The sequence below is a fragment of the Myxocyprinus asiaticus genome, chromosome 3 (assembly GCF_019703515.2).
Source record: "Myxocyprinus asiaticus isolate MX2 ecotype Aquarium Trade chromosome 3, UBuf_Myxa_2, whole genome shotgun sequence".
NCBI lineage: Eukaryota > Metazoa > Chordata > Actinopteri > Cypriniformes > Catostomidae > Myxocyprinus > Myxocyprinus asiaticus.
The window spans coordinates 59732109-59758662 of NC_059346.1; the positions used below are offsets into that span (position 1 = coordinate 59732109).

The 26554-nt window shown below is 39.4% G+C and overlaps 1 protein-coding gene across 1 annotated transcript in view; it reads left to right on the forward strand.

The window, feature by feature from the left end:
* Positions 1-2562: 2562 nt before the first annotated feature.
* LOC127426168 (actin-binding protein WASF3-like) overlaps positions 2563-26554 on the forward strand; it is a 30111-nt gene continuing 6119 nt past the window's right edge. The window contains exons 1-7 of the mRNA XM_051672773.1: positions 2563-2616; positions 6587-6759; positions 19885-20019; positions 20712-20865; positions 21018-21135; positions 22634-22815; positions 24643-24930. Coding sequence (XP_051528733.1) covers positions 6627-6759; positions 19885-20019; positions 20712-20865; positions 21018-21135; positions 22634-22815; positions 24643-24930 — 1010 coding nt within the window. The 5' untranslated portion in view covers positions 2563-2616; positions 6587-6626. The remainder of the gene's footprint in view (positions 2617-6586; positions 6760-19884; positions 20020-20711; positions 20866-21017; positions 21136-22633; positions 22816-24642; positions 24931-26554) is intronic.

A 26554-nucleotide genomic window follows, 5' to 3' on the forward strand; every position in this document is an offset into this window, starting at 1 on the left:
CTGTTGTTTAACATGCTATACTTCTTTTTTTTCTTCTTTTTTTTTCTTAAGTGATTTTAAAACTTTATGTATCTTTTATTTTCTTTATAATTTCCATGTAAAGCACTTTGAATTACCACTGTGTATGAAATGTGTTATATATATATATATATATATATATATATATATATATATATACAGTTGTGCTCAAAAGTTTGCATATCCTGGCAGAAATTGTGAAATTTTGGCATTGATTTTCAAAATATTACTGATCATGCAAAAAAACTGTCTTTTATTTAAGGATAGTGATTATATGAAGCCATTTATTATCACATAGTTGTTTGGCTCCTTTTTAAATCATAATGATAACAGAAATCACCCAAATGGCCCTGATCAAAAGTTTACATACCTTTGAATGTTTGGCCTTGTTACAGACACACAAGGTGACACACACAGGTTTAAATGGCAATTAAAGGTTAATTTCCCACACCTGTGGCTTTTTAAATTGCAATTAGTGTCTGTGTATAAATAGTCAATGAGTTTGTTAGCTCTCACGTGGATGCACTGAGCAGGCTAGATACTGAGCCATGGGGAGCAGAAAAGAACTGTCAAAAGACCTGCGTAACAAGGTAATGGAACTTTATAAAGATGGAAAAGGATATAAAAAGGTATCCAAAGCCTTGAAAATGCCAGTCAGTACTGTTCAATCACTTATTAAGAAGTGGAAAATTCGGGGATCTCTTGATACCAAGCCAAGGTCAGGTAGACCAAGAAAGATTTCAGCCACAACTGCCAGAAGAATTGTTCAGGATACAAAGAAACACCCACAGGTAACCTCAGGAGAAATACAGGCTGCTCTGGAAAAAAATGGTGTGGTTGTTTCAAGGAGCACAATATGACGATACTTGAACAAAAATGAGCTGCATGGTCGAGTTGCCAGAAAGAAGCCTGTACTGCACCATTGCCACAAAAAAGCCCGGTTACAATATGCCCAACAACACCTTGACACGCCTCACAGCTTCTGGCACATTGTAATTTGGAGTGACGAGACCAAAATAGAGCTTTATGGTCACAACCATAAGTGCTATGTTTGGAGAGGGGTCAACAAGGCCTGTAGTGAAAAGAATACCATCCCCACTGTGAAGCATGGTGGTGGCTCACTGATGTTTTGGGGGTGTGTGAGCTCTAAAGGCACAGAGAATCTTGTGAAAATTGATGGCAAGATGAATGCAGCATGTTATCAGAAAATACTGGCAGACAATTTGCATTCTTCTGCACGAAAGCTGCGCATGGGATGCTCTTGGACTTTCCAGCACGACGCTGACCCTAAGCAAAAGGCCAAGTTGACCCTCCAGTAGTTACAGCAGAAAAAGGTGAAGGTTCTGGAGTGGCCATCACAGTCTCCTGACCTTAATATCATCGAGCCACTCTGGGGAGATCTCAAACGTGCAGTTCATGCAAGACGACCAAAGACTTTACATGACCTGGAGGCATTTTCCAAGACGAATGGGCAGCTATACCACGTGCAAGAATTTGGGGCCTCATAGACAACTATTACAAAAGACTGCACGCTGTCATTGATGCTAAAGGGGGCAATACACATTATTAAGAACTAAGGGTATGCAGACTTTTGAACAGGGGTCATTTAATTTTTTTCTTTGTTGCCATGTTTTGTTTTATGTTTGTGCCATTCTGTTATAACCTACAGTTGAATATGAATCCCATAAGAAATAAAAGAAATGTGTTTTGCCTGCTCACTCATGTTTTCTTTAAAAATGGTACCAATATTACCAATTCTCCAAGAGTATGCAAACTTTTGAGCACAACTGTTATATATATATATATATATATATATATATATATATATATATATATATATATATATATATATGTATGTATATAAACTTGCATTGCCTTGCATAGCCTAGAAACATAAACAGATTTTTCCGTGCAGCTTGTTTACCATCAGCCTCATGTGTAACGTTTAGTTCTGCCCCACATTGGAATGACATTGAGATATTGATCTGTATTGTACTGTGTGATTGTGGGAATATAAAGAGGAGGAGCCAGAGATCCTCTGTCTGCAAACATCACATGTTACTGCAGGGCAGGTAACAGATTATGTAGGTTATCAGTCACGGTAAAGCTATAGTGAGTGAATCATTGCGAAATGAATAACAAGGATAATTTACTAAACTACTGTTAATAATAATATTTATAACAACAATAAAACGGGTAAATAATTTTATGAAAATAACCTGTAATATCAGTTAATCTGAAACTTAATTTAAAATATTTTCACAGATTTTGTATATGGTTTTACACTTTTGGATCCCGCTATGCATAAACTTTGTATTTAAATTTGATTTATTTTCATATTCCATTGTTATTTTATGATCTGACGTCCTGAAACGTTCTGATTACAGCTCTACGCATTTTCTTATGAATGCCAGTCTGTTTGTATGCGCTAATTTTATTGGTTCTCACAGTTTTAATCTGACAGTAAAATCTATGGTGAGAACTGATTTGTGCACAGGACTGCCAATCAAGATTATAACCCCGCCCTTTTACAGAATGAGGATTGCAGCGCAGACCGACGGTACGTTTTATTCTACATCTGCGTAAAAGCGACTTTTGGTAAGCGAAAATGTTGTGAAATATATACTCAAATGTTGGTAAATTCTTTATTCTTAAAATATAATTTCTCTTGAATGTCTCGGGGCTTGTCTAAATAGTTTGGTCATGTTTCGGTCATAGGTTGCGGGATTAACGGTCCCTTATAAAAAATCTTGTGTTTGCGTCCACGCGCAGCGGCACTCCTGCAGTATTCAGTCATTCATGGTATATTAATTATGTTATATTTTAAACAATCGTGCTCAACTTCACTATGAATCAGCCATTCAGTGTCGGAAGCGCCTTGTGTGGTCCAATTCACTTACAAAAGTTACTGTGGCTGTATCATGATATCTGATGGCAATGTGAATGGACCCTTTAGGCTACATTCATCCCATAAAGTATTTAGACACTTAAATTACACTGAAAAAAATGTATGAATGTCATTTCATTAGATAACGAAATATCAAACTGTAGATCTTTTCTCAGAACGAACTTTTTCTGAGCCATTTTTGCAATGACATTTACTGGTCTCAAGATTTTTTTTTAACCCTTGTGCGACCTTCGTGACATTTTTGTCTTTTTCATTTTTATTTTTCCGATCATTTTAATGCCAACTGCATACATTTTGCCAAAGGTGTGTATTTTGGGGGGAATTTTGATATTTTAACCTCAGTTCCTATAATATATCTATAATACACTGTTTACACAAAATAGTTACACTCAGGACCTTCAGGACACAAATGTCCCCATTGAAACCCATTAAAACTACAATATTTGATCCCAGTGCAATTGAAGCATAAAATCATGAATTCTATAATATTATGCTTTCATTCCAGAGCCCTGGCTTCAAAATGTATATTTTTTTTTATATTTTCCACCAGATGGCGCCATTTTTCTCATGTTTAGCCTATGGAGCAAATACATGCTTTTCCTCTATTTTCTCTTTGCTCGAGTTCACATAGGTATCCTAGCAGAGTATCCAGGCATAGTTCATCACATTCACATTTCATTCATATTTGACAACCAGAATGTGTTAAAATATTCTTAGTTTTGAACAGTATATCTACTGTTTTATTATTTCAATCCTAACAGGCATTTGGTTTAATATTTTCTCATCTATTCAATGGCATTGCTTTAAAGCTTTAAAGAACACCATGGTGCTACCATTGTACCATGTCTAAAAACATGGTATGTTTTTTCTTTTTTTATTCCCTTTGCTGAGATGGCATATGATTATAACTTTTTTAGTTAGTTTGTTAATGTCCTGATCTACTACTTCCACCCTGTTGCATTTCTATCATTACAGTGGTTATGTTCTTTGATTATTATGGTTAATAATACGGTTCTATATATTAAGCTTAATTATTTGTCAAATAAACTGTTTTTCATGAAAACATGATGTACTGACAATGTGATACTGTAAGATCTGTGCATTTACTAGTGAAATGGAGCAATGTTATGTAGTGAAAGCCATTGATTTCCATTGGAGCTAATGGACCTTTCCACTGCCCTGTCTGCCTGTTGATAGGATGTGGCCTGAGAGATGCTGACCATTTACACTTACTCTAAGCTTTTCCTGAAACCTGAAACCTAACCTTAACCATAATGAGATGGAAAGTTACTTTAAACCTGCTTAAATGCCTATAGAAAATCTATCCAGTAAAGGAAACCTTTCGCCATAGGTTAAACTAAGCAAACATTCATGACTGTACAGATATGCACTTTAGGAAGGTAACAAAAAATGTTGTGGATTTAATGGTTTTTGCAGAAACAGCTATCATTCCTTTAACTGGGTTTAATGCACCTGCACTCTTTCACTTAACACACAAATGATCTATTGAGTTACTTTATAAGCAAACGTGTATGATTTGATGCTTCCTAGCAGCAGCATTCTTTCTCAGCGGTGTCATTGGAGTTTGTGTGACTGAGCGAGTTGCTGTAATCCATTGTGTGTGTGTATATGTGTGTGTGTGTGTGCATCTAATAACTTAATCCTGAGAGGCTGGGAGTGCCAGCCTCCCCCTGAATAATCTTCTGGTAGGATAGCCACCTACCTTGTTTCTGCATACCACCGGATAAAACTAACATAACATGTAGAAGACAAGTTGATAAATAATACAATTATTGTATTAACACATAACACTGGACCTCATTCCACCACCTGTACCTCATCCATTTTTTGGACTTGTGCCCAAACCTCTTTAGTATTCCTCAATCTATCTCTTATAAATAGTGTAACACACACACACACACACACACGCACAAAAGTAAACATTTCAAAAAAAAAAAAAAAAAATTATATAATGGTTTAAGTACCAAAAGTGTATAGGGTCTTTATGGACCCGAGGTATGTAAGAGTGTCGGGTTTTTTTTTTCTGCACTTCCATAAATTATATATTTTTTTATTATTTCATATCTGTTTAAGTTTACTATCACAGGATATCTATTTCTTTTTGTATTATAAGAGAAATGAGTACTATATTTATACAAATACACTATATCACGCTGATTTTCTATGCAAGTATGAACTATCAACAATGGTAAATTACCAGTATCCCACATGTGTACACATACATATTATACTTGTTATTTCTTACACAAGGTTGCACTGATGTTACAGTGATTGATTTGATTTACATTTGACATTACTAGTAGAAACAGCATTGAAGTAAACTATAGCAAGTATAACACATGAACAATACGATAAGACTATTGTCATTTGGGTGTACTACTAAAATTATGTAAGTTGTGCATCTATTTAGACTTAATAAATGTATGTGTAACTTAGGTGTAGCTCTTATGTGTAGATTATGTGTTATGTGTAGCTCAATATGTGTTTGACAGCCAGCTGCATCTCATGAAATTTCAGTGTGAAAATAATGAATCCTGTTCTTGATTTTTCATGATCTCTTTGATTTATGAAAAATAAAACATGAAAATATATTTTATTTTATTATTTCCTAGTTGTCTTGAAAATATTTTGAAAATTTGACACTATCTGGGCATTTTGTACATCCTTTTTTGATAGATATAAGTGCCTGGTCTCTAAAGACCCGAAAATGGAAGAGTGTTTGGGAAAATGACCATGAATTTAAGGGTTAACAATATTATAAGTAGGGGAGGTCTGGTATAATTGTAACACCTTTTGGTTTATCCATAAACACTTAGTCTAATGCTTTAAAATTTTGTCTCAAACAACTTTGACCTGTTTGATCTGTGTCAATGTATAGTTGAACTGCATCAGATTCATGAAGGCAGATGTTACATTCATAACACCTAGACTGCTAAACTGAAAGGGGACGTTCACACAGAAGGCATTTTGCATTCTGCCTGCAAAATTTATTTATGTACACATGCGTTAGAGCATCAGAGGCATCTTTGGCTCTTTTCTACTGATAGATCTATAATAAATAGATTCATAATGTCCATATACACACTACCAGTCAAAGGTCTGAACACATCTACTCATTTTTTATTATTGCTATTTTCTACAATTTAGAATATTAATAAAGTCTTCAAACTTTTATATAACACAAATGGAAGTATGCTAATTATTTAGTGACCAAAAAAGGTTACTTTTATATTACTAAATGTGTTCCCGTTCTGTAGGTTACCAATTTCGTCAAAACATGCGATTCACATTGTCGCTGGCCTACAGAAAGCTGTTACATTCATGCAGACAGAAATGTTGCTAATTATTTTAAATATTGCTTCTAAATCAGACCAGAAAACAATACAACACCATATGTAAATTTTGAAAGAGAGATAACTTTTCAAAATGATTTTGATCTATTGTAAAATGAATACATATATAACAATATTTATCCATGTGAAAACATGATCTTGTATAATGATTATATATTAATATGGGATAATAATGGAATTTCAGATCTGCACATTTATATTTACTTTTCTTTATGTGATAATGGGAATTATGGGAATACATTGGATATTTTGGTCTGATTTACTGTGTGTTTTTGTGCTTTAACAGTTGCTGAGGTTTATTTGTGTGTATTTGGTGAGCTGCAGTCATGCCGCTGGTAAAGAGGAACATTGAGCCGAGGCACCTGTGCAGAGGAGCTTTACCTGACACCATCAGCAATGAGCTGGAGTGTGTGACCAACAACACACTCTCTGCCATCATTCGACAACTCAGCAGCCTAAGTAAGACCTTACTTTACTTTACTACTATTTTATTATATAATTTGAACACAAATGCATTTTGATTCTTAAAGGCAGAAGTCGATCAATTGTTTTGGTTTATATTGATTCAGTGCATATACACTACCGGTCAAAAGTTTTGAAACACTTACTCATTCTTTATTTTATATATATATATATATATATATATATACAGGTGCATCTCAATAAATTAGAATGTCGTGGAAAAGTTCATTTATTTCAGTAATTCAACTCAAATTATGAAACTCGTGTATTAAATAAATTCAATGCACACAGACTGAAGTAGTTTAAGTCTTTGGTTCTATTAATTGTGATGATTTTGGCTCACATTTAACAAAAACCCACCAATTCACCATCTCAAAAAATTAGAATACATCATAAGACCAATAAAAAAAACATTTTTAGTGAATTGTTGGCCTTCTGTAAAGTATGTTCATTTACTGTATATGTACTCAATACTTGTACAGTAATTAAAGCAAAATCCTTTTGCTTTAATTACTGCCTCAATTCGGCGTGGCAAGGAGGTGATCAGTTTGTGGCACTGCTGAGGTGGTATGGAAGCCCAGGTTTCTTTGACAGTGGCTTTCAGCTCATCTGCATTTTTTGGTCTCTTGTTTCTCATTTTTCTCTTGACAATACCCCATAGATTCTCTATGGTGTTCAGGTCTGGTGAGTTTGCTGGCCAGTCAAGCACACCAACACCATGGTCATTTAACCAACTTTTGGTGCTTTTGGCAGTGTGGGCAAGTGCCAAATCCTGCTGGAAAATGAAATCAGCATCTTTAAAAAGCTGGTCAGCAGAAGGAAGCATGACGTGCTCCAAAATTTCTTGGTAAACGGGTGCAGTGACTTTGGTTTTCAAAAAACACAATGGACCAACACCAGCAGATGACATTGCACCCCAAATCATCACAGACTGTGGAAACTTAACACTGGACTTCAAGCAACTTGGGCTATGAGCTTCTCCACCCTTCCTCCAGACTCTAGGACCTTGGTTTCCAAATGAAATACAAAACTTGCTCTCATCTGAAAAGAGGACTTTGGAACACTGGGCAACAGTCCAGTTCTTCTTCTCCTTAGCCCAGGTAAGATGCCTCTGATGTTGTCTGTGGTTCAGGAGTGGCTTAACAAGAGGAATACGACAACTGTAGTGTCTGTGTGTGGTGGCTCTTGATGCCTTGACCCCAGCCTCAGTCCATTCCTTGTGAAGTTCACCCAAATTCTTGAATCGATTTTGCTTGACAATCCTCATAAGGCTGCGGTTCTCTCGGTTGGTTGTGCATCTTTTTCTTCCACACTTTTTCCTTCCACTCAACTTTCTGTTAACATGCTTGGATACAGCACTCTGTGAACAGCCAGCTTCTTTGGCAATGAATGTTTGTGGCTTACCCTCCTTGTGAAGGGTGTCAATGATTGTCTTCTGGACAACTGTCAGATCAGCAGTCTTCCCCATGATTGTGTAGCCTAGTGAACCAAACTGAGAGACCATTTTGAAGGCTCAGGAAACCTTTGCAGGTGTTTTGAGTTGATTAGCTGATTGGCATGTCACCATATTCTAATTTTTTGAGATAGTGAATTGGTGGGTTTTTGTTAAATGTGAGCCAAAATCATCACAATTAAAAGAACCAAAGACTTAAACTACTTCAGTCTGTGTGCATTGAATTTATTTAATACACGAGTTTCACAATTTGAGTTGAATTACTGAAATAAATGAACTTTTCCACGACATTCTAATTTATTGAGATGCACCTGTATATATATATATATTTTTTTTTTATTTTTTTTTTACACATTTTAGAATAATAGTAAAGTCATCAAAACTATGGAATAACATAAATGGAACTATGGGAATTATGTTGTGACTAAACAAAATCCAAAATAAATCAAAACTACGTTATATTTTAGCATCTTCAAAGTAGTCACCCTTTGCCTAGAATTTGCAGACATGTACTCTTGACATTTTCTCAACCAACTTCTTGAGGTATCACCCTGGGATGCTTTTTAAACAGTATTAAAGGAGTTCCCGTCTATGTTGGGCACTTATTGGCTGCTTTTCTTTATTATTTGGTCCAAGTCATCAATTTCAAAAACTTTTTTTTTTTAATTATATTTTAGTTTTATAATGAAATAAATTAATATGGTGGCACAATTATATTTTTGTCTACAAAACTAATTTCAAGCATTTAAGCATACACCTTCAGATCAAACGATTTTTAAGATCATGAGAAACATTTCATTCAAGTGTTTCAAAACTTTTGACCGGTAGTGTACATTACCAATCAAAAGTATGGACACATCTGCTCATTATATATATATATATATATATATATATATATATATATATATATATATATATATATATATACACACACACACACACACACATATAAATGTGTGTGTGTGTGTGTGTGTGTACAGTATATATACTGTGTGTGTGTGTGTGTGTGTGTGTGTATATATATATATATATATATATATATATATATATATATATATATACAGTTGAAGTCAGAAGTTTACCTTAGCCTTACACCTTAGCCAAATACATTTGATCTTTGTCCCCATGTGCACTTGCAAACTGTAGTCTGGCTTTTTTATGGCAGTTTTGGAGCAGTGGCTTCTTCCTTGCTGATCAGCCTTTCAGGTTATGTCGATATAAGACTCGTTTTACTGTGGATATAGATACTTGTCTACCTGTTTCCTCCAGCATCTTCACAAGGTCCTTTGCTGTTGTTCTGGGATTGATTTGCACTTTTTGCACCAAACTACGTTCATCTCTAGGAGACAGAATGCATCTCCTTCCTGAGTGGTATGATGGCTGCGTGGGCTCATGGTGTTTATACTTGCGTACTATTGTTTGTACAGATGAACGTGGTACCTTCAGACGTTTAGAAATTGCTCCCAAGGATGAAACAGACTTGTGGAGGTTCACAATTTTTTTTCTGAGGTCTTGACTGATTTCTTTTGATTTTCCCATGATGTCAAGCAAAGAGGCACTGAGTTTGAAGGTAGGCCACATCCACAGGTACACCTCCAATTCAGTAGTCCTCCTATCAGAAGCTAATTGACTAATCTTCTAAAGGCTTGACATAATTTTCTGGAATTTTCCAAGCTGCTTAAAGGCACAGTTAACTTAGTGTATGTAAACTTCTGACCCACTGGAATTGTGATATAGTCAATTAAAAGTGAAACAAACTGTCTGCAAAACAATTGTTGGAAAAATTATTCGTGTCATGCACAAAGTAGATGTCCTAAACGACTTGCCAAAACTATAGTTTGCAAATATTAAATCTGTGGAGTGGTTAAAACATTTTTTTAATGACTTAAACCTAAGTGTATGTAAACTTCTGACTTCAACTGTATATGTTTTAGAATAAGAGTTAAGTAATCGAAACTTTGAAATAGCATAAATAGAAGTAGGGGAAATACGCAGTGACCAAACAAAGTTGAACAAATCAACACTCATATTTCCTCAAATCAAAATTCAACTTATATTTGAGCTTCTTCAAAGTACAGTAGCCACCCTTTGTCTACACACAGTTTATATTTGTCTAAAAAACTATTTAGAAGCATTCAAGTTTAAGCCTTTAAATATTTATATTATCATATTTAAAGAACTAAATAAAAGCATTTCAAATACACTGAGAGAAGCAAACATTTATTGACACTGATTTGAGAAGAATACCTTTGTTTGTAAAAGTAAAAAAAGGCATCTTCCACAAGATATTTGCATTTAAAATGTGTTATGGACTATTTAATGGCTTCAAAGCTATATTTAAACAGTTAAACAATGAATTAAAAAAACAAAACAATTTATGCAAAAATTTTAAATGACAAAAATACCAAACTATTGTTTTAACTGACATTGTAGGCAATGAATGTAATAAAATTACAACATTTAAACACTTATGACAACTTGCCACAATGCGACATATATATATATATATATATATATATATATATATATATATATATATATATATATATATATATATATATACACGTCACATGGTCTTACCTAGTCTTTTCGGAAGTATGTCATGTGGAGAGGTCCCATGGTAGGTCCTACCCGAAGGGGGAGGAGTTTCTACAAAGCATGGTGACGCAGTTTACCAACAGGGAAACAATTTAGCGGAAGATATCACATGCGGTTGCCTTCGGGGAACCAGCACATGTGGAGCACCTACCTCAGTACAGGGCCTCATTAGCGCACGTACTGGGCCGGTCAGCGAGTTTCTTTGCAAACTCAGCTGCCAGAGGGCTAAGGAGGAAAGTCATCCAGGAATCACAGTCTGTGAACACGACTGGGAGTCAAGAGCGCACTTCTTCACCTCAAGGGAGGGGAAAGGCGCTATGCGCAAGCGGTACACCCGGCCAGCTGTCCCGGAACTTACCTGCTTGTGCTTGCCAATACACGGGACGAGACCGGCTCAACCTGGAGATTGAAGAACCTCACAAAGGTGTTGGGTGCTGTCCAGCCTGCTGCTCTGCAGATGTCTACCAAAGAGGCGCCACTGGCCAGGGCCCAGGAGGCCGCCACACTCCTGGTAGAGTGGGCTCATAACCCCGCAGGGGGTGGCACGTCCTGAGCCTGATATGCCATCGCGATGGTGTCAATGACCCAGTGGGCAATCCTCTGTTTCTAGACAGTGCTTCCTTTCTGCTGTCCACCAAAGCAGACAAAGAGCTGCTCGGAGCTTCTAAAGCGCTGCGTGCGATCCAAATAGATGCGTAAAGCTCACACTGGACACAGCAACGCCAAGGCTAGGTCTGCCTCCTCCTGGGGCAGCGCTTGCAGGTTCACCACCTGATCCCTAAAAGGGGTCGTGGGAACCTTGGGCACATAGCCCAGTTGGGGTCTTAAGATCACGTGAGAGTAACCCGGACCGAACTCCAGGCATGATTCGCTGACAGAGAACGCCTGCAGGTCCCCTACCCTCTTGATGGAAGTGAGCGCAGTCAGGAGGGCAGTCTTCAAAGAGAGTGCCTTAAGCTCAGCTAACTCCAAGGGCTCAAAGGGAGCTCCCTGTAGACCCCGAAGGACTACAGAGAGGTCCCACGAGGGGACGAGGCACAGTCTGGAGGGATTCAACTCAGCTCTCAGGAGCCTGATAATCAAGTCGTGCTTCCCCAAGTACTTACCATCTACTGCATCGTGATGAACCGAAATAGCGGCTACGTGCACCTTCAAGGTGGACGTGGACAGCCGCCCCTCCAGCCTCTCCTGCAGGAAGGAAGGCACCGATCCGACTGCACATCTCTGGGGGTCTTTGCATCGGGAAGAACACCACTTAGCGAACAGACACCACTTCAAAGCATACAGGCGCCTCGTAGAGGGAGCACCATGGGTGGTAGGCCACTTAGGTCTTCTGCGTCCCGCCTAAGGGCCAAACATGGAGATTCCAGAGGTCTGGTCATGGGTGCCAGATGGTGCCCTGTCCCTGAGAAAGAAGGTCCTTCCTCAGGGGAATTCGCCGGGGGGCTGTCGTGAGGAGCGTGAGATCCGAGAACCACGTCTGGGTGGGCCAGTAGGGTGCTACTAGGACGATCTGCTCCTCGTCCTCCCTGACCTTGCACAGGGTCCGTGCAAGTAGGCTCACTGGGGGAAACACATATTTGCATAGTCCAGGGGGCCAGCTGTGTGTCAGCGCATCTATATTAGGGGGGGCCTCGGTCAGGGCGTACCAAAGCGGGCAGTGGGAGGATTCCCGGGAAGCAAACAGGTCTACCTGTGCTCGACTGAATCGACTCCAAATCAGCTGGACCACCTGGGGGTGGAGTCTCCACTCTCCCCTGAGGGTAACCTGTCGTGACAGCGCATCCACTGCGGTGTTGAGGTCTCCCGGGATGTGAGTGGCTCGTAGCGACTTGAGGCGCCGCTGACTCCAGAGGAGGAGACGGCAGGCGAGTTGTGACATGCAACGGGAGTGTAGACTGCCTTGATGGTTGATGTACGCTACAGTTGCTGTGTTGTCCATCCGGACCAATATGTGCTTGCCCTGGATCAAGGGCCGGAACCTCCGCAGGGCGAGCAGTACTGCCAACAACTCTAGGCAGTTGATGTGCCAACGCAGCTGCCGGCCAGTCCAGGTGCCGACGGCTGTGTGCCCATTGCATACGGCACCCCAGCCTGTCTTGGAGGCATCTGTTGTAACCACAACACGCCTGGAGACCTGCTCTAGGGGAACCCCTGCCCGTAGAAATGCAAGGTCGGTCCAAGGACTGAAGAGGCGGTGACAGATCGGCGTGATGGCCACGCGATGTGTCCCGCGGCGCCATACCCATCTCGGGACTTGAGTCTGAAGCCAGTGCTGAAGCGGTCTCATATGCATCAACCCGAGCGGTGTGGCCGCCGTTGAGGATGCCATATGCCCCAGGAGCCTCTGAAAAAGTTTCAGTGGAACCGCTGTCCTCCGTCTGAACGCCTTCAGACAGTTCAGCACCGACTGTGCACGCTCGTTCGTGAGGCACGCCGTCATCGAAACCGAGAAAAGTGATGCTCTGAACCGGGGAGAGCTTGCTCTTTTCCCAGTTGACCCGAAACCCCAGTCGGCTGAGGTGCCAGAGCACGAGGTCCCTGTGTGCGCACAGCAACTCTCGAGAGTGAGCTAGGATTAGCCAGTGCGGATGCCCACTTCCCTTAGCAGGGCAAGAGCTGCCTCTGTGACCTTCGTGAAGACGCGAGGGGACAAGGACAGGCCAAAGGGGAGGACCTTGTACTGGTACGCCTGGCCTTCGAAGGCAAACCGCAGGAAGGGTCTGTGTCGAGGTAAGACCGAGACGTGGAAGTATGCGTCCTTCAGGTCTACCGCCGTGAACCAATCTTGATGCCGGACACTTGCTAGAATGTGTTTTTTGCGTCAGCATCTTGAATGGGAGTCTGCGCAAAGCCCGGTTCAGTACTCGCAGGTCCAGGATTGGTCGCAATCCACCGCCTTTCTTCGGTACAATGAAGTAAGGGCTGTAGAACCCTTTCTTCATCTCGGCTGGAGGGACAGGCTCTATCGCACCCTTGTGCAGAAGGGTAGCAATCTCCGCACGCAAGGTAGCGGCAGTGATTGAAGGGACATAATTTGATGTTCTTTACTTTCAGAATTTGGAAATGAACTTTATTACCACCTGCTGGTGAAATCTCCAAACTGCAAATGCAGGAACTGAATTTGGACTTTGCGGTGAGATAAGAGGTGGTTTTGAAACATCTTAGCAAACAACAAAAATAGCAAATTGCACTTTGCTCCATTTCATTTACATACAATACACCCACAGTTTGCACACCTACACCCACAGTAGTGCAAACACTCCCACCCACGGCCACTTGCGCTTTGCGCTGGCATGGCACGAAAAAATAGATAAGATGTTGCTCATGGTCGTAGTGCGTTGTGCTGCTCTTTGTGCTCTATGACTATCTGTAAATCTTCAGAGAAACACAAAAGTTGAATTTATGAAGAAGACCCTGACCAATTCTCTCCATATAATGAAAGTGAATAGAGAATTTATCTGTCAAGCTCCAAAAAACAAAAACAAATAAAAAACATCAAATCTGGCAAATGGTCACAAAATGCATGAGAACCAATGCCGTTTGGCATCAAATGGCATCAACACGCTATATTTGTAGCCTATGCATCTTTTGTAGTCCATTACAGAGGTTCAGCAGAGAGGAAGATAATCTATGAAAATGCCTTAATAGTTCAACCTCTATACATCTGAGTAGTTCTGTTCTACATGAGATATTATAACTCAACAGAGCAAATGAGATGAGATGACAATGCGTCCTAGCAAATGCTCTAAAGCTTAATCCCACAAAGATCACTGAGAGGTTGACAGATGTGGACGTAGAGTATGTGTGTGTGTGTGTGTGTTCTGTTCTCTGTGGCATGGGTCAAAGACAAGGACAAATTCACAGACTTATTGCCTGCATATTCCTGTGTGCGCATCTGTATGTGTGTGTTACTGTCTGTGTATGTATACGTGTTTTGTGTGTGTGTACATAGCTATAATTTGGAACAACATTTTTCCCCAGTAAAGAGCTAAATATGACAAAACCTCCCTTTGGGGACATTCAGGGATGTCCTCAATTGGAAATTATAAATGTATTTATTTATTTGCATAAATAAAGCAAAAAGGTTGGTTTTGGTAAATAAAGTTAGGGTTAATATATAGTAATTATCATTGGATTTTAATTTATATAAAAACAATAGAAGACTATGCTTTGCTGTCATTTAGAATAAAGCATAATGCTGACAACAGATAAATAAACATTTAAATTAATTATTGATAATTATTGGAAATAAAGAATTGTTCCACAAAGTAACAGTTCTTACGTTCAGTAATATACTTATTTCATAATTATAGGTTGTTTGCGGTTGCCAAGCAATGTAGCAACTTGCCACATTAATATAGAATGCAAGGTCACAGGTGTGCATTTATAGTTATTTTACAGTGGCTTTGAACATGACTCATCCAAATAGAGTAAGAAATATCTGTTAAAATGACTAAATAATATGTGGGTTGATGTCACAAGGGATTTGATCTTATGCTGGGTTTAGTGCCTCTGAAAGAGATAAAGACCAAATGAATGTAACAGCTAAACATTGCAAAGGAACTTGTTTTACATAAATCGTGAGTAAAAAGGCAGATTATCAATTCTTAAACACTTAGACCTACTTTTGCGCTGTTCCTCACGCAATGCTATCTTACGGCATCTAAATACTTTTACTATAGGGGGTATTTACACTTGGTCACTTCATACGTTTTTACTGATTGGTTTGCTATCCGATTGAATAAGCAATATCCATTTACACTTGGCCACATCAATGTATCTCTGCCCGCCAAACAGAAATAAATCCAAGTTCACTTCTGGGATTATGCTAATTTCGGGCAGTGAATTTAAAGATGTAATTTATTATTTGATTCCAAGTGACTTTGCGCATGTGTCTGTGTGCACTGTGTATTTTTCCCCTCAGGGCTTGTCGTAGTAATATGCATCATGCACAGCTGCGCTCATTGTCAGTGTTTAGTTTCAGTTTCGAAGAATGATCAAATAAATGAATAAAAAAGTTCTGTCTCTACAATGTGCATCCGTTTCTTACTTTGTTATTTTGTAACAACTTTAGAGAACCCCGCACCTCATACCCAAACACTAATTCAAAAAGCGTAAACCCGGTGGAGTCATTTACAGAGTCCCTAATGGCAAACAGTAAGAAAGGTATGGCTGAATCCCAGTCACACAATAAGTCTTAATCATGATTTTTAAAGTTTGATGACATCTATCTATCACTCCCTGTGACTGAGGGTGATAGAGTGGAGACACTATCTGTTCGATCACAAGTTCATGCATGAAATCCTAATACCTGAATGACCAGCCATAGGTGACTAATGTGCTAGATGCAAAACTTCCTCACGAAAACACTGGGGAAGCCGATCTGCTCCAGGCTACTCCAGTCTTCTGCAGCGGGGCACTCCATTGGTCGCCACTTACGCATCAACACTCCATCACGTCAGTATACCCCTTCTGCATTTTCCTTATTCTCTGCCCACATAATAGCAGTTTCCCTATGTGACGCCAACCCAGGATCCTGTTTCTGGGCTTCAGTAAGGGCATCCCAGCTGAACTGCTTACAAACCCCCCCCCCCCCCACACAATAGGTGAGAAAAAAAATGGATGGTATCATCACCTAACGGCATGACACCATCCATGGAAGGGGACGTCAGACTGATTCCCTGTTTCTGCCCGACGGCTACATCACCCTTAGGCTCTGCAGCCTCGATCACATGAGACTGTGAACGCGTAACCACACATGCTGAAAATACATTTGAAAATTATTTTTCTAGCTCCCCCATCTTATTGAGCTCACACGGGGCAGAACTGACTAGCAGGGTAATACAAACCTGATTTCCTGCCAGGTCATTCCCAAGCAGAAGGGTAACCCCTGTCACAGGCAGGGAGGGCACCACACCCACCACAACATCACCATTTACAAGATTAGTGTAACAGATAAAGGTAAGGTAAGGACCTGAACAGTAAACATAACATTTTAATGTTAAACACAAACTTAAAACAACATGAAACAAACACAAACTCAGATACACATGCAACGCGGCCATGTGCATCTCTCTCCTTCTCGAACTAGTGTCTCCGGATCCCCTTTATCTCACTCTCCCGCTGATCAGCTGATTCAGCGCCGGCCATGCACCATCACGGCCCGGCCACACCCTCCTCCTCATCACAGTTAGACTTAAGAAACACTCTATGTAGGGGTACAGCGCTATACTCTCCTCTGGCCCCTTGAATTAGAACTGCTATATTTTCAGCAGTTTCAGGAGACAGATCAATTACTCCCTGGAGTAGCAAAGACTGGGTAGCCTCTGTGTCCCTAAGCATAGTTATGGGGACCTCTGGCTCTCCTTCGGCCACAGAAACAAAACCCTCTGATACAATCCCACTATAGACAGACGACAGGGCTCCCTTGTCAGACTCTACCTGGGAATTGATTGAGCTCTGTGCCACTGTAGACACCAAGGTAACTGGGTGATTCTCACGCTCTCTGTAGAGCAGGGCAGCGCGGTTTTATGTGCACAGGCTTCTTGCTAAAAAGACAAATGACATCTTTACCCGACTTATTAAACACCTGGACCTTGGAGACACATTTCTCACTGTTCTTACCTTCCCTTCTTGGCATTTCTGCTTCCCGTTTGGGTCCCTGCTGCCTCTGATGTATCAGCTTCCTCTCTACCACCCATGACTCCTGGTGAACCAGCACATAGTTGTCTGCCCTCTCTGCCACAGTGCGAGCATTAGTTATCACCTGCTCATTAAGATGAACTGCTAAGTGCTTTGGAATGCTCTCCTAAATCTGCTCTAATACAACTAGCTCCTTCAACTCATGATGTTTCTGTTGCTTGTAACCACTTGTCAAACAACGGCTCCTGTTGACGAGCTAAATCCACATATGTTTGACCTGGTTTCAACCTAGCTGTTATAAATTGCTGTCTATATGCCTCAGGCACTAACTCATAGGCCCTCAACACAGCCTGCTGAACAGTCTCATAATCTCCACACTGAATGGCATTAAGGGCCACATAGGCCTCTTGAGCCTTACCAGTCAGCTCTCTCCTAATAAGGGTGACCCACTCAGATTCTGGCCACTGTCTCTCTCTAGTGATTATCCCAAAAGTCTCAAAGAAAATATCCACAGAATCAGAGAAAAAATATGGCATTAATGCAAAACATTTAGTGAGGCCAAACTCATAATAAGCAAACAAGTAGGTGGGGTATGACGTAAGACAGAGGGACATGCGGCAATGCAGAAACAAAACAAAGCCACATGCTCTCACAAGACAACAAAACACCCGAATGGCATGAGTGCACATCGCCAAGACGATAAAGCAATATATGCCCATGCCAACTGAAAAACAAGACGAGAGGATGTATAGCAACGCTAAACAAAGAGAGGCAAATGCCACGCGATGCACGCTACAGGTGACAAAAACAAGACAGGACACCTTTGCAAGAGTTTGGCCACACACAAACCTGAAATCACAGACCAAAGTGACCAAACCTCAGCACAACGTGAAGACAGCTCGTGACCCAGGCACGCAGCAGAAAGCGAGCCAGACAGACACATGGAGCATGAGTGTCCGGATCCCGACACAGACCAAAACTGAACCAGACAAGGAAGTCAGGATCCAGACACCATGCGCCGGACATGAAACACAAGACAGCTCGCAACCCGGGCGCGCAGCACAACGCGAGGTGCACCCATGTTCATGAGAGACAGGCATAAACTATTAACTTGAGTGCATGACATAAGCACGATGCACCCACGTCAATAACAGACAGAACATGGAGCATGAGTGTCCGGATTCTGACACAGACCGAAACCGAACCAGACAGGAAGTCAGGATCCAGACACCATGCTCCGGACATGAAAAAAGACAGACCGAAGAGCGCACGGCAGGGAATAAAACAAAACCGTTGCGCTCACACAAAGACAGACAATGAAACACAAGACGGACATGGGACGATGATGCAACTGTCCTGTCAGACAAAAACCCAAACTGACAGAGTTACAGGACCGTGACAGGGGTCAGCAACCTTTCTGATATGAAGTGCCATTTTTAATTTTCCTTGTTAATCACTGTGCTGAGCGAACCACACCACCACCACCGTTTGCATTACATAACCAACTGCATTTACAAGCGTGTCCAACCACAGTCAAATTGCACGGTAGCTTAACTAATAAAGCATTGCACTTCCAATGCTAAAGACTGGGTACGAATCCTGAAGAGCACGCAAGTGGACACATGAGCCGAAAGTGTCATAGAAGCACCACAAAATGATGTTGTCACTTCAGCATTTGCATTTTTCATCTCACATTTGCTTTTTATGACACTATCGGTTGGGTTTAGGTTTAAGGTAGGGCGGTAGGTTTTGTTGTGTGTAATGAATGTGTAATGAGCTACATAATATCATTTGCAAAAACGTTGCCATGGTCACATCATTTTCATGAAATCAGGCTGAGAAAATCAGGTAATTCTAATATTTGGCAAGGAATGTGCATACTGTAGGATTCCTTTTGGAATTTCTTTCAGTTTCTTCCTGGTGGATCTTGTGTCATTTTAGTCATAACTCTACTTGTATTGTATTGAAATAACGGTTTGCTAATGGACAGTTTTGAAATCCTAAAAGATTTTCTTTAAATTCCTTTCCTTATGATGTTCTACAGGTACATTTAATCCTACAAGGAATCATACTAGTCCTATTGGGTTCTAAAACATTTAGTCTTTGTTTTGTATTATGTTGGAAACCTAAAATAGAATAGAAACTCCAATGAGAGTACTGTTATCCTTTTTGATTCCTAAATCCGTTAAGAACACTGGCTTGAGTTCTTTATGCTAACTAGTGACCCTGAACATTGTCACTGTAATAAAAATACTGAAAGTATTTTTGGACTCTTTGGATGAAAGCATCTGCTAAATGACTACTTAATTGCAAATTAAGGTTGGTGGAAAAGTCTAAGTTTAAGACATGCATTGCATTAGTTCACCTTGGTCTAATATTCTAGGTTCGTTGGTCATTGTCTGTCTCCCTTTTTTCATGCATGGTAGGTAAACATGCAGAGGATGTGTTTGGTGAGCTCTTCAATGAGGCCAATACCTTTTACCTGCGTGCCAACTCTCTACAGGACCGCATTGACAGACTCACAATCAAGGTCACGCAGTTGGACTCTAGTGTGGAGGAAGGTCAGTCAAAAATACAAATGAAGGACCTCAGCAAATTTCCAAGGAGGCCTCAAAATGACTTAATAGTATTTAAAACAAGTTAATAAGCTATAACATAATAATCTAACTTGCTATAATAAATAAAACAAATATAAAAAGCCAAGATGTAAACATGTAAACTGACATCATATTTCTTATTTTATTTCTATAACTCCCTACTACAATTGTACTGAATAACAACAACAGTACTGTTTTTACTGAATAACTTATACAATTCTCGACAAAAAATTACTAAATTAAATTTCTTGGCCTACTGTATATAGGGCCTTCAAATATTGTCTTGGACAATGGGTGGCTTTGGAGTCAAAAAGGTTGAGAACCACTGTGTTAAAATGCACTATATATTGTAAAATACACTCACAGACTTCCATTATATATATTTTTTTTTAAAGAATTGTTGTTGTCTTTTTACAAAATGAGGGGTTAAAATGATTTTATTTGGTAATTGACAGCATGCCACAGAGGCTATCCATAGAGTTTAAGTTCTGCTTCACCCAGAATATTCCTTTAATTGACAGTTAGGTCAACCACACATCATCATCAAGTTAGTAGCTACCACTGGATTGTTTCAACAGAAAGCCCCTACAATTACTTGAGTGATGGGTGATGATGTACTTAGTGTAGTAATCTATCTTTCTCCCATATTGCCATAGTGTCACTTCAGGATATCAATATGCGTAAAGCCTTTAAGAGCTCTACTGTTCAGGACCAGCAGGTGGTGACAAAGAGCAGCATTCCAAACCCCATTGCAGAGACATACAACACCACAGATAAACCACCACCTCTCAACATACTCTCTGCCTACAGGTGTGTGTGTGTGTGTGTGTGTGTGTGTGTGTTTGTTCTTTCTCCATTTTTATGATAGATATGTCCCAAAAAAGTGATGTCCTATAAAAAAATAAGTAAGCTTATTTTAAAGTGATAATGTGTATTGCTGTGTTTTTTTTTGTTCTATGCAGGGATGATCATATTGATGGAATTAAGTTCTACACAGACCCCTCGTATTTCTTTGACTTGTGGAAGGAGAAAATGCTTCAAGACACAGAAGACAAGAGGAAAGTGAAGAGAAAACAGAGGGTATAACACCTTTTAGTGCATGTAGAAAATGTGGTAACTTTGTAACACTTTACATTAATGTTCCCTTGTTAAGGGTTTATAAAGGTGTTCCTAAGTGGTTTTCAGAGGTATTAAAAATCACTGATATGCAGTTATAACAACATGAATAAAAAGGGTGGCTTTCATGCAATACTTGTCAAAAAGTGTTATTAAGTATTTATAATATGTGAGATCAAATGGCTCACTGTATTGGATGAAATTCACCCTTTTTATATATTTTATAAATGCATATCAATGATTTGGAATGCGTTTGTAAATGAATAGACCTTATTCACTCTAGCGCCATCTTTGATTTTGAATGGGAATGACAACGAGGCTGTGAGGGATAGACTTACCATCTCTTCAATGGCACAAACGGTATAAAGCTGTATAAAGCTCCTAGATCACATCTGATTTTCCACATCTCATGTTGTCTGGAGGTTTTTGTATAATGAATGTTCTTGGACAGATATTTTTTCAATGTTTTGCCCATGGAACGATCCAAAAACACTTTAAACTGCAGTACAGCGCCTTGAAAAGAAGAGAAAAGATTGCGCTAGTGTGAATAAGGTCTATTGTCCTTCATTAACAAAAGGGAACATTAATGTAAAGTGATACTGATAACTTTGTAAGCTTGTATATGCAAATATGATTATCTCTTAAAGCCAGTCAATAACATGTCCGGGTGATATTTCACCCCAAATTTAAAAGACAAAAACAAGAAATTGTATTTTTGCAAAATGAAAATGAAGCCTAAGATTCTGACATTATTTTTTATCATAATTGAGCACATTTTTGTGTTAAGATGTTTTATGTGCAGTTAGAGCTATTCTATCTGTCCATCTCTTTGTCTTTCTGTCTATCTGTCTATGTGGTAATTGCCTAGCAACAACCCAGAACACCCTAGCATCCACTCAGAACACCCTAGTGACCACCTAGCAATCTTGCAGAACACCCTAGCAACCACCCAGTAACTCCCTAGACCTAACTTGAAAACATTTTAAACTTTACATTGCGAGTAAATCACTCAATCAAATTTCGCACTATGTGACCAAAAAACGTCTGTTATTAGCCACTGGCAAGTAAATATTAACATTTCACTCGCCAGTGGAGTTGTGTAGTGTTGAAGCACCGAAGCCCTTTTACTGAATAAAAAGCAGTTGATTAAGAAGCTGGATTCAGCCTCGTATTTCCATGAGCGTGCAGGAAAAAGCACTTGTGTCTCATTCAGTTGAACTCCGTGCATCTCAGGGAGCAGCTATACTATATTGCGTGAATATATATGAATAGGCCCCCTCTCTCAGTTTGCTTAATATGTTTTTTAGTTACATTATGCTAACATGTCGTCAAAAGTCTGGCGAGTAAAAACAAAAATGTATTAGCCAATGACGATTCTTTCTCCAACATGATCGTAGAGGGTTGATTTACATCTCTCATTCTACATACTGACTCTCTCTCCTTCATCAACACACTCACACAGGAGCAGAAGCGCTGTGTTGATGGTACGTTGCCGCGGGAGGTGAAGAAGGTTCGTAAGGCTCATAACCGCAGGCAAGAGTGGAACATGATGGCATTTGACAAAGAGCTGCGGCCGGACCATCGACATCATCATACACTTCACAAGGGTATATCGTCAGAGGGCTCGCTGTCTCCAGAGGGCAGGTCTGTTTAAATGCTACTCCCAACTTTCAGTTCAGATTTTGAATATAATCACATAAATAAGAATGCTATGATCTATGAAAGCATACTAATCCTTGATGGTATAAAATTGCTGGTATAATACGGTTGCCCCAAATTATTTGAAACTTCTTAAAATGCCACACTTAAAATGTAGGAAATTAATTGCATTAGATACAAAATATCAAAAAAATTTGCTTTTGCAAACAAATTATGCTAGACCTTTTCTCAGAACTAACTCAGAACTAGTTGTTTTTACAGTGACTTTTTCTGAATGTACTGTATGTAATGAACCAGAATGTTTTACAACTAGAAAGTGTTACAGTTCTTTTTGTCTTAATTTGAAACAGTATTCTTATTTTTTTTTTTTACATTTTAATGTAACCAACTTCTTTTTGTGAATTGTTTTGCTTGATAAGTGTGCTTGTGCTATCTTTCTCAAAAATAATGTCTCTCGGTTTGATATTAAAACAATGTTATACAAGCAAGAGTTCTGTATGTCCAGCCATCAGCAGAGCAAGTAATCACAGACGTGCTGATAGATGGAGAATACAGCACGATTGCGAGTGTGATATTGCTTTTATACAAAAGTCAGAAGGACAAATAAATAAATAAATAAGTAGAAAAAAACTAAGGCTTTCACAAAAAAAAAAAAACAACAAAAAAAACTTTCTTACGCCACAGGATCAGCTAGTTCGAAAGATGCGCCCAAGTCTCAGTTACTAATTCAAAAATGTCACTTTAGAACTAGTAACCACAGTTTCTAACACGTTATTGGAGATAAAAGGACGTGTGTATGAGAGAGAGAGAGAGAGAGAGAGAGAGAGTAAGAGAGACTGAACGTGTGATTACCTGCATCTGTTACAGTGATGAACATGTTGCAGCTGTTTTTTTAACTCTATTCCTTAGCTGTAGTGTGGTAGTAATCCATACAGATCGTTGATTGATGCTGCAATATGTGCTATCGGAATTATCCTACAAGTATTTCACTAAAGTGTTTTGTTGTAGGAGTGAAAACATGGAGAACTCTTGGGGGGATATTTCTTGGGGAACTCACTGACAGAGAAAGTGTTCTCTCCTCCATCATGTTGAAAGTTTACGTCTTCTCCCAACTTGTAAACTTGTATCAGGCAGGCACCCTGCTTGTTTGATTACTCTTTCTGTTGCAACTCTTAGCTGTGATCGGCAGTAATACCGAAGCTGTTCGTTTAACTCTATTTCTCAGCTATTGTGTACAGTCATAGTAATCTGAGTGATGATGGAGTAAGAGAAAATTACGGATGACTTCAAAGAAATTTGCGCACTGACTCGCACACAGGTTGTCAACATCAGCTCAACTCGCTCATAGCACAAGATGGTGTTTTGTCACTACCTGCTGGCTCGAATCTGTAATGTCACAGGGATGAATTAAAATTCACACATCTGGCTGCTCTTACACATTAGGAAAACATCCAGAAACACAAGCAGAATGGTACAAACAGTAAAGCATCCAAGTGCTGATGGTGTGAGCTATAAGCCCTCTTGGAACGCCTCTCATCCAAACAGATTTGAGGACAGGAACTAACTGTTGTATAAGTTGTTACCTAATGCAATAACATTCAAGTTTTAAGTGTGACTTAAGTATTTGAATTTTTTTTGGGGCCACTGTATATTGTGGAACCTCAAAATATTGGACCTCTTATAACAAGTTGCATTTAATACAATTAAGTGTTGCATATTTTTATAAAGAAATAAAAAATAATATCTAAATCTCTGAGGTTCAGATCCTCCAAAACTCCTCATGTTCAGCATTAATGTTCTTCTGTTTAACAGACTACATGGCCCAGACTTCCCTGTCCCAGTATGTCACGCTCCAGTGCTAGCGAGGCACATACACACACAGCCACATCCTTTCATGCCTGTGGAGACAGCTTCCTCTAGTGCAAATGGAGGGATAGAGCATGAGTACCACAGCATCGGAGGACCGATAGGGGTGGGTGTGAGTGCTGCTGTGGGTTATAGAGTGGGCACACTCAATCGAACACACCCACCTCCTCCGCAGTATCTGCCCTCTGAAAGTGGAGTCAATGGAAACATCAGCCTGCCACCAACAGACTATAGGTAATAAATTGAATGTTGTAGTTGTGTGAGACCAGCTTAGCCCCTTGAATTTCTATGCTTGTTTATGCTGATTTGTGCTGGTCCATCTCAGCCTCAGATAGCATGCCCAGGGAACAGCCACAGTCAGTCTGGAATGCATGGCCATCTGATGCATTCCAGTCTGATTTCCTTGCTTTTATCAAACTTTCAAAAGTCGGGATGTTTGCCTGAAAACTTTGTTGTGTTTACATGGTACCAAGCTTATACACAGCACTTTTGAGAACATATTAATCACTGGATTTCCCAAAATTAATCAAATCTTGCTTTTCTTGCAAATCTTGGAAAAAAAAATTGTTAGATGCAATTAGGCCGAGTCATTGACTCTTATATCAAATATACCTCATATATTGTTTGCTTAAGCTTATGTTGATTAAACAATATTACAAGTTGAAAATAAAAATTAAATGCCACATCCAAAGTTAAGTAAACACAATTTTATTACAGTTATGACATGTCAGTCTTAACAATGTGTCAGTAAAAAATTAAAGGTGCAAGGTGCTTATGTGACTTAACATGACATTTAAAACTGCCAGCTTCTGTGTACTACAATATTCCATTCATTGTAAGTCAAGTAAACATTTCTGCTATACAAAATACATTATTACTGTATGATTGAACTAAAGCTGAACTAAAATGGACCTAAAAACCTAAAAATAATGTATTTAATATTACATACTGCATATGCATTATATGAATCTAAACTTTTACTTTCAATTGTTTTTAATGATCTAATTTGCACTATTATATTCCATTTATTGTAAGTTAAATAAGCGTTTCTATATAATTCTGCCAGCAGGAGTATGCACAGAAAGCTTTTCTAGCATTTCTGAAAGACTTAAAGGTTGTTCAGACCGAACACATTCTTACACTAAAAAAGCAAGACACAGCGCATTGAATAGAGCAAAACACAGGTGTCTCAAAATGCATTTTTAACAGTTGAAGTTCTTTTTAACTTGACCAAAGAACTTTAAAAAATCACAGTGCTCTTGTGCGAGACGCTAAAAAGCACAATGAAAAACAGCGTGGACAGACGCAAAAACACGTTCAGTGTGAATAGCCCCTTATTCACATAACATAGCACTAAGTAAAGTTTATCTAAGGTCAGTTTTACACAACAGCAGAATATGGTTGGCAGTTCTGTATTTGAGTGCTTAATACAATTGCGTTCACACAAAGTTTGGTTATTTACAAGAGTGACAACTGCATTCTATAACCAAAGTGACACCCGTAAATTTTCAGGACTCACAACCGCATTTTCGACAAACCCGTGCTGTGTGAATGGAACCATATTAGATAAGTAGTTGTCTGTCATGTCATAATATGTGAGAGTCACAATGCACTGTACACATGCATGTCTAGTGTTTTTCATGTGGGGTTTCATAAACTCACATAGACGGAGATATGGGTTGTGTGTTATCCGAAGATCTAGCTGCTCTGCTCTTGGGTAAAATGCATTTAAATCTGCTGTCGGTTAACTAAGATCTGGTGGATGAATTCACACCTCGATTGGACTCTTAAGAGTTCAATGTACTATAAAAACCTACAGTAAGTTTCAGAACTTAAAACTTCCTTGTTCCTCCCAAAT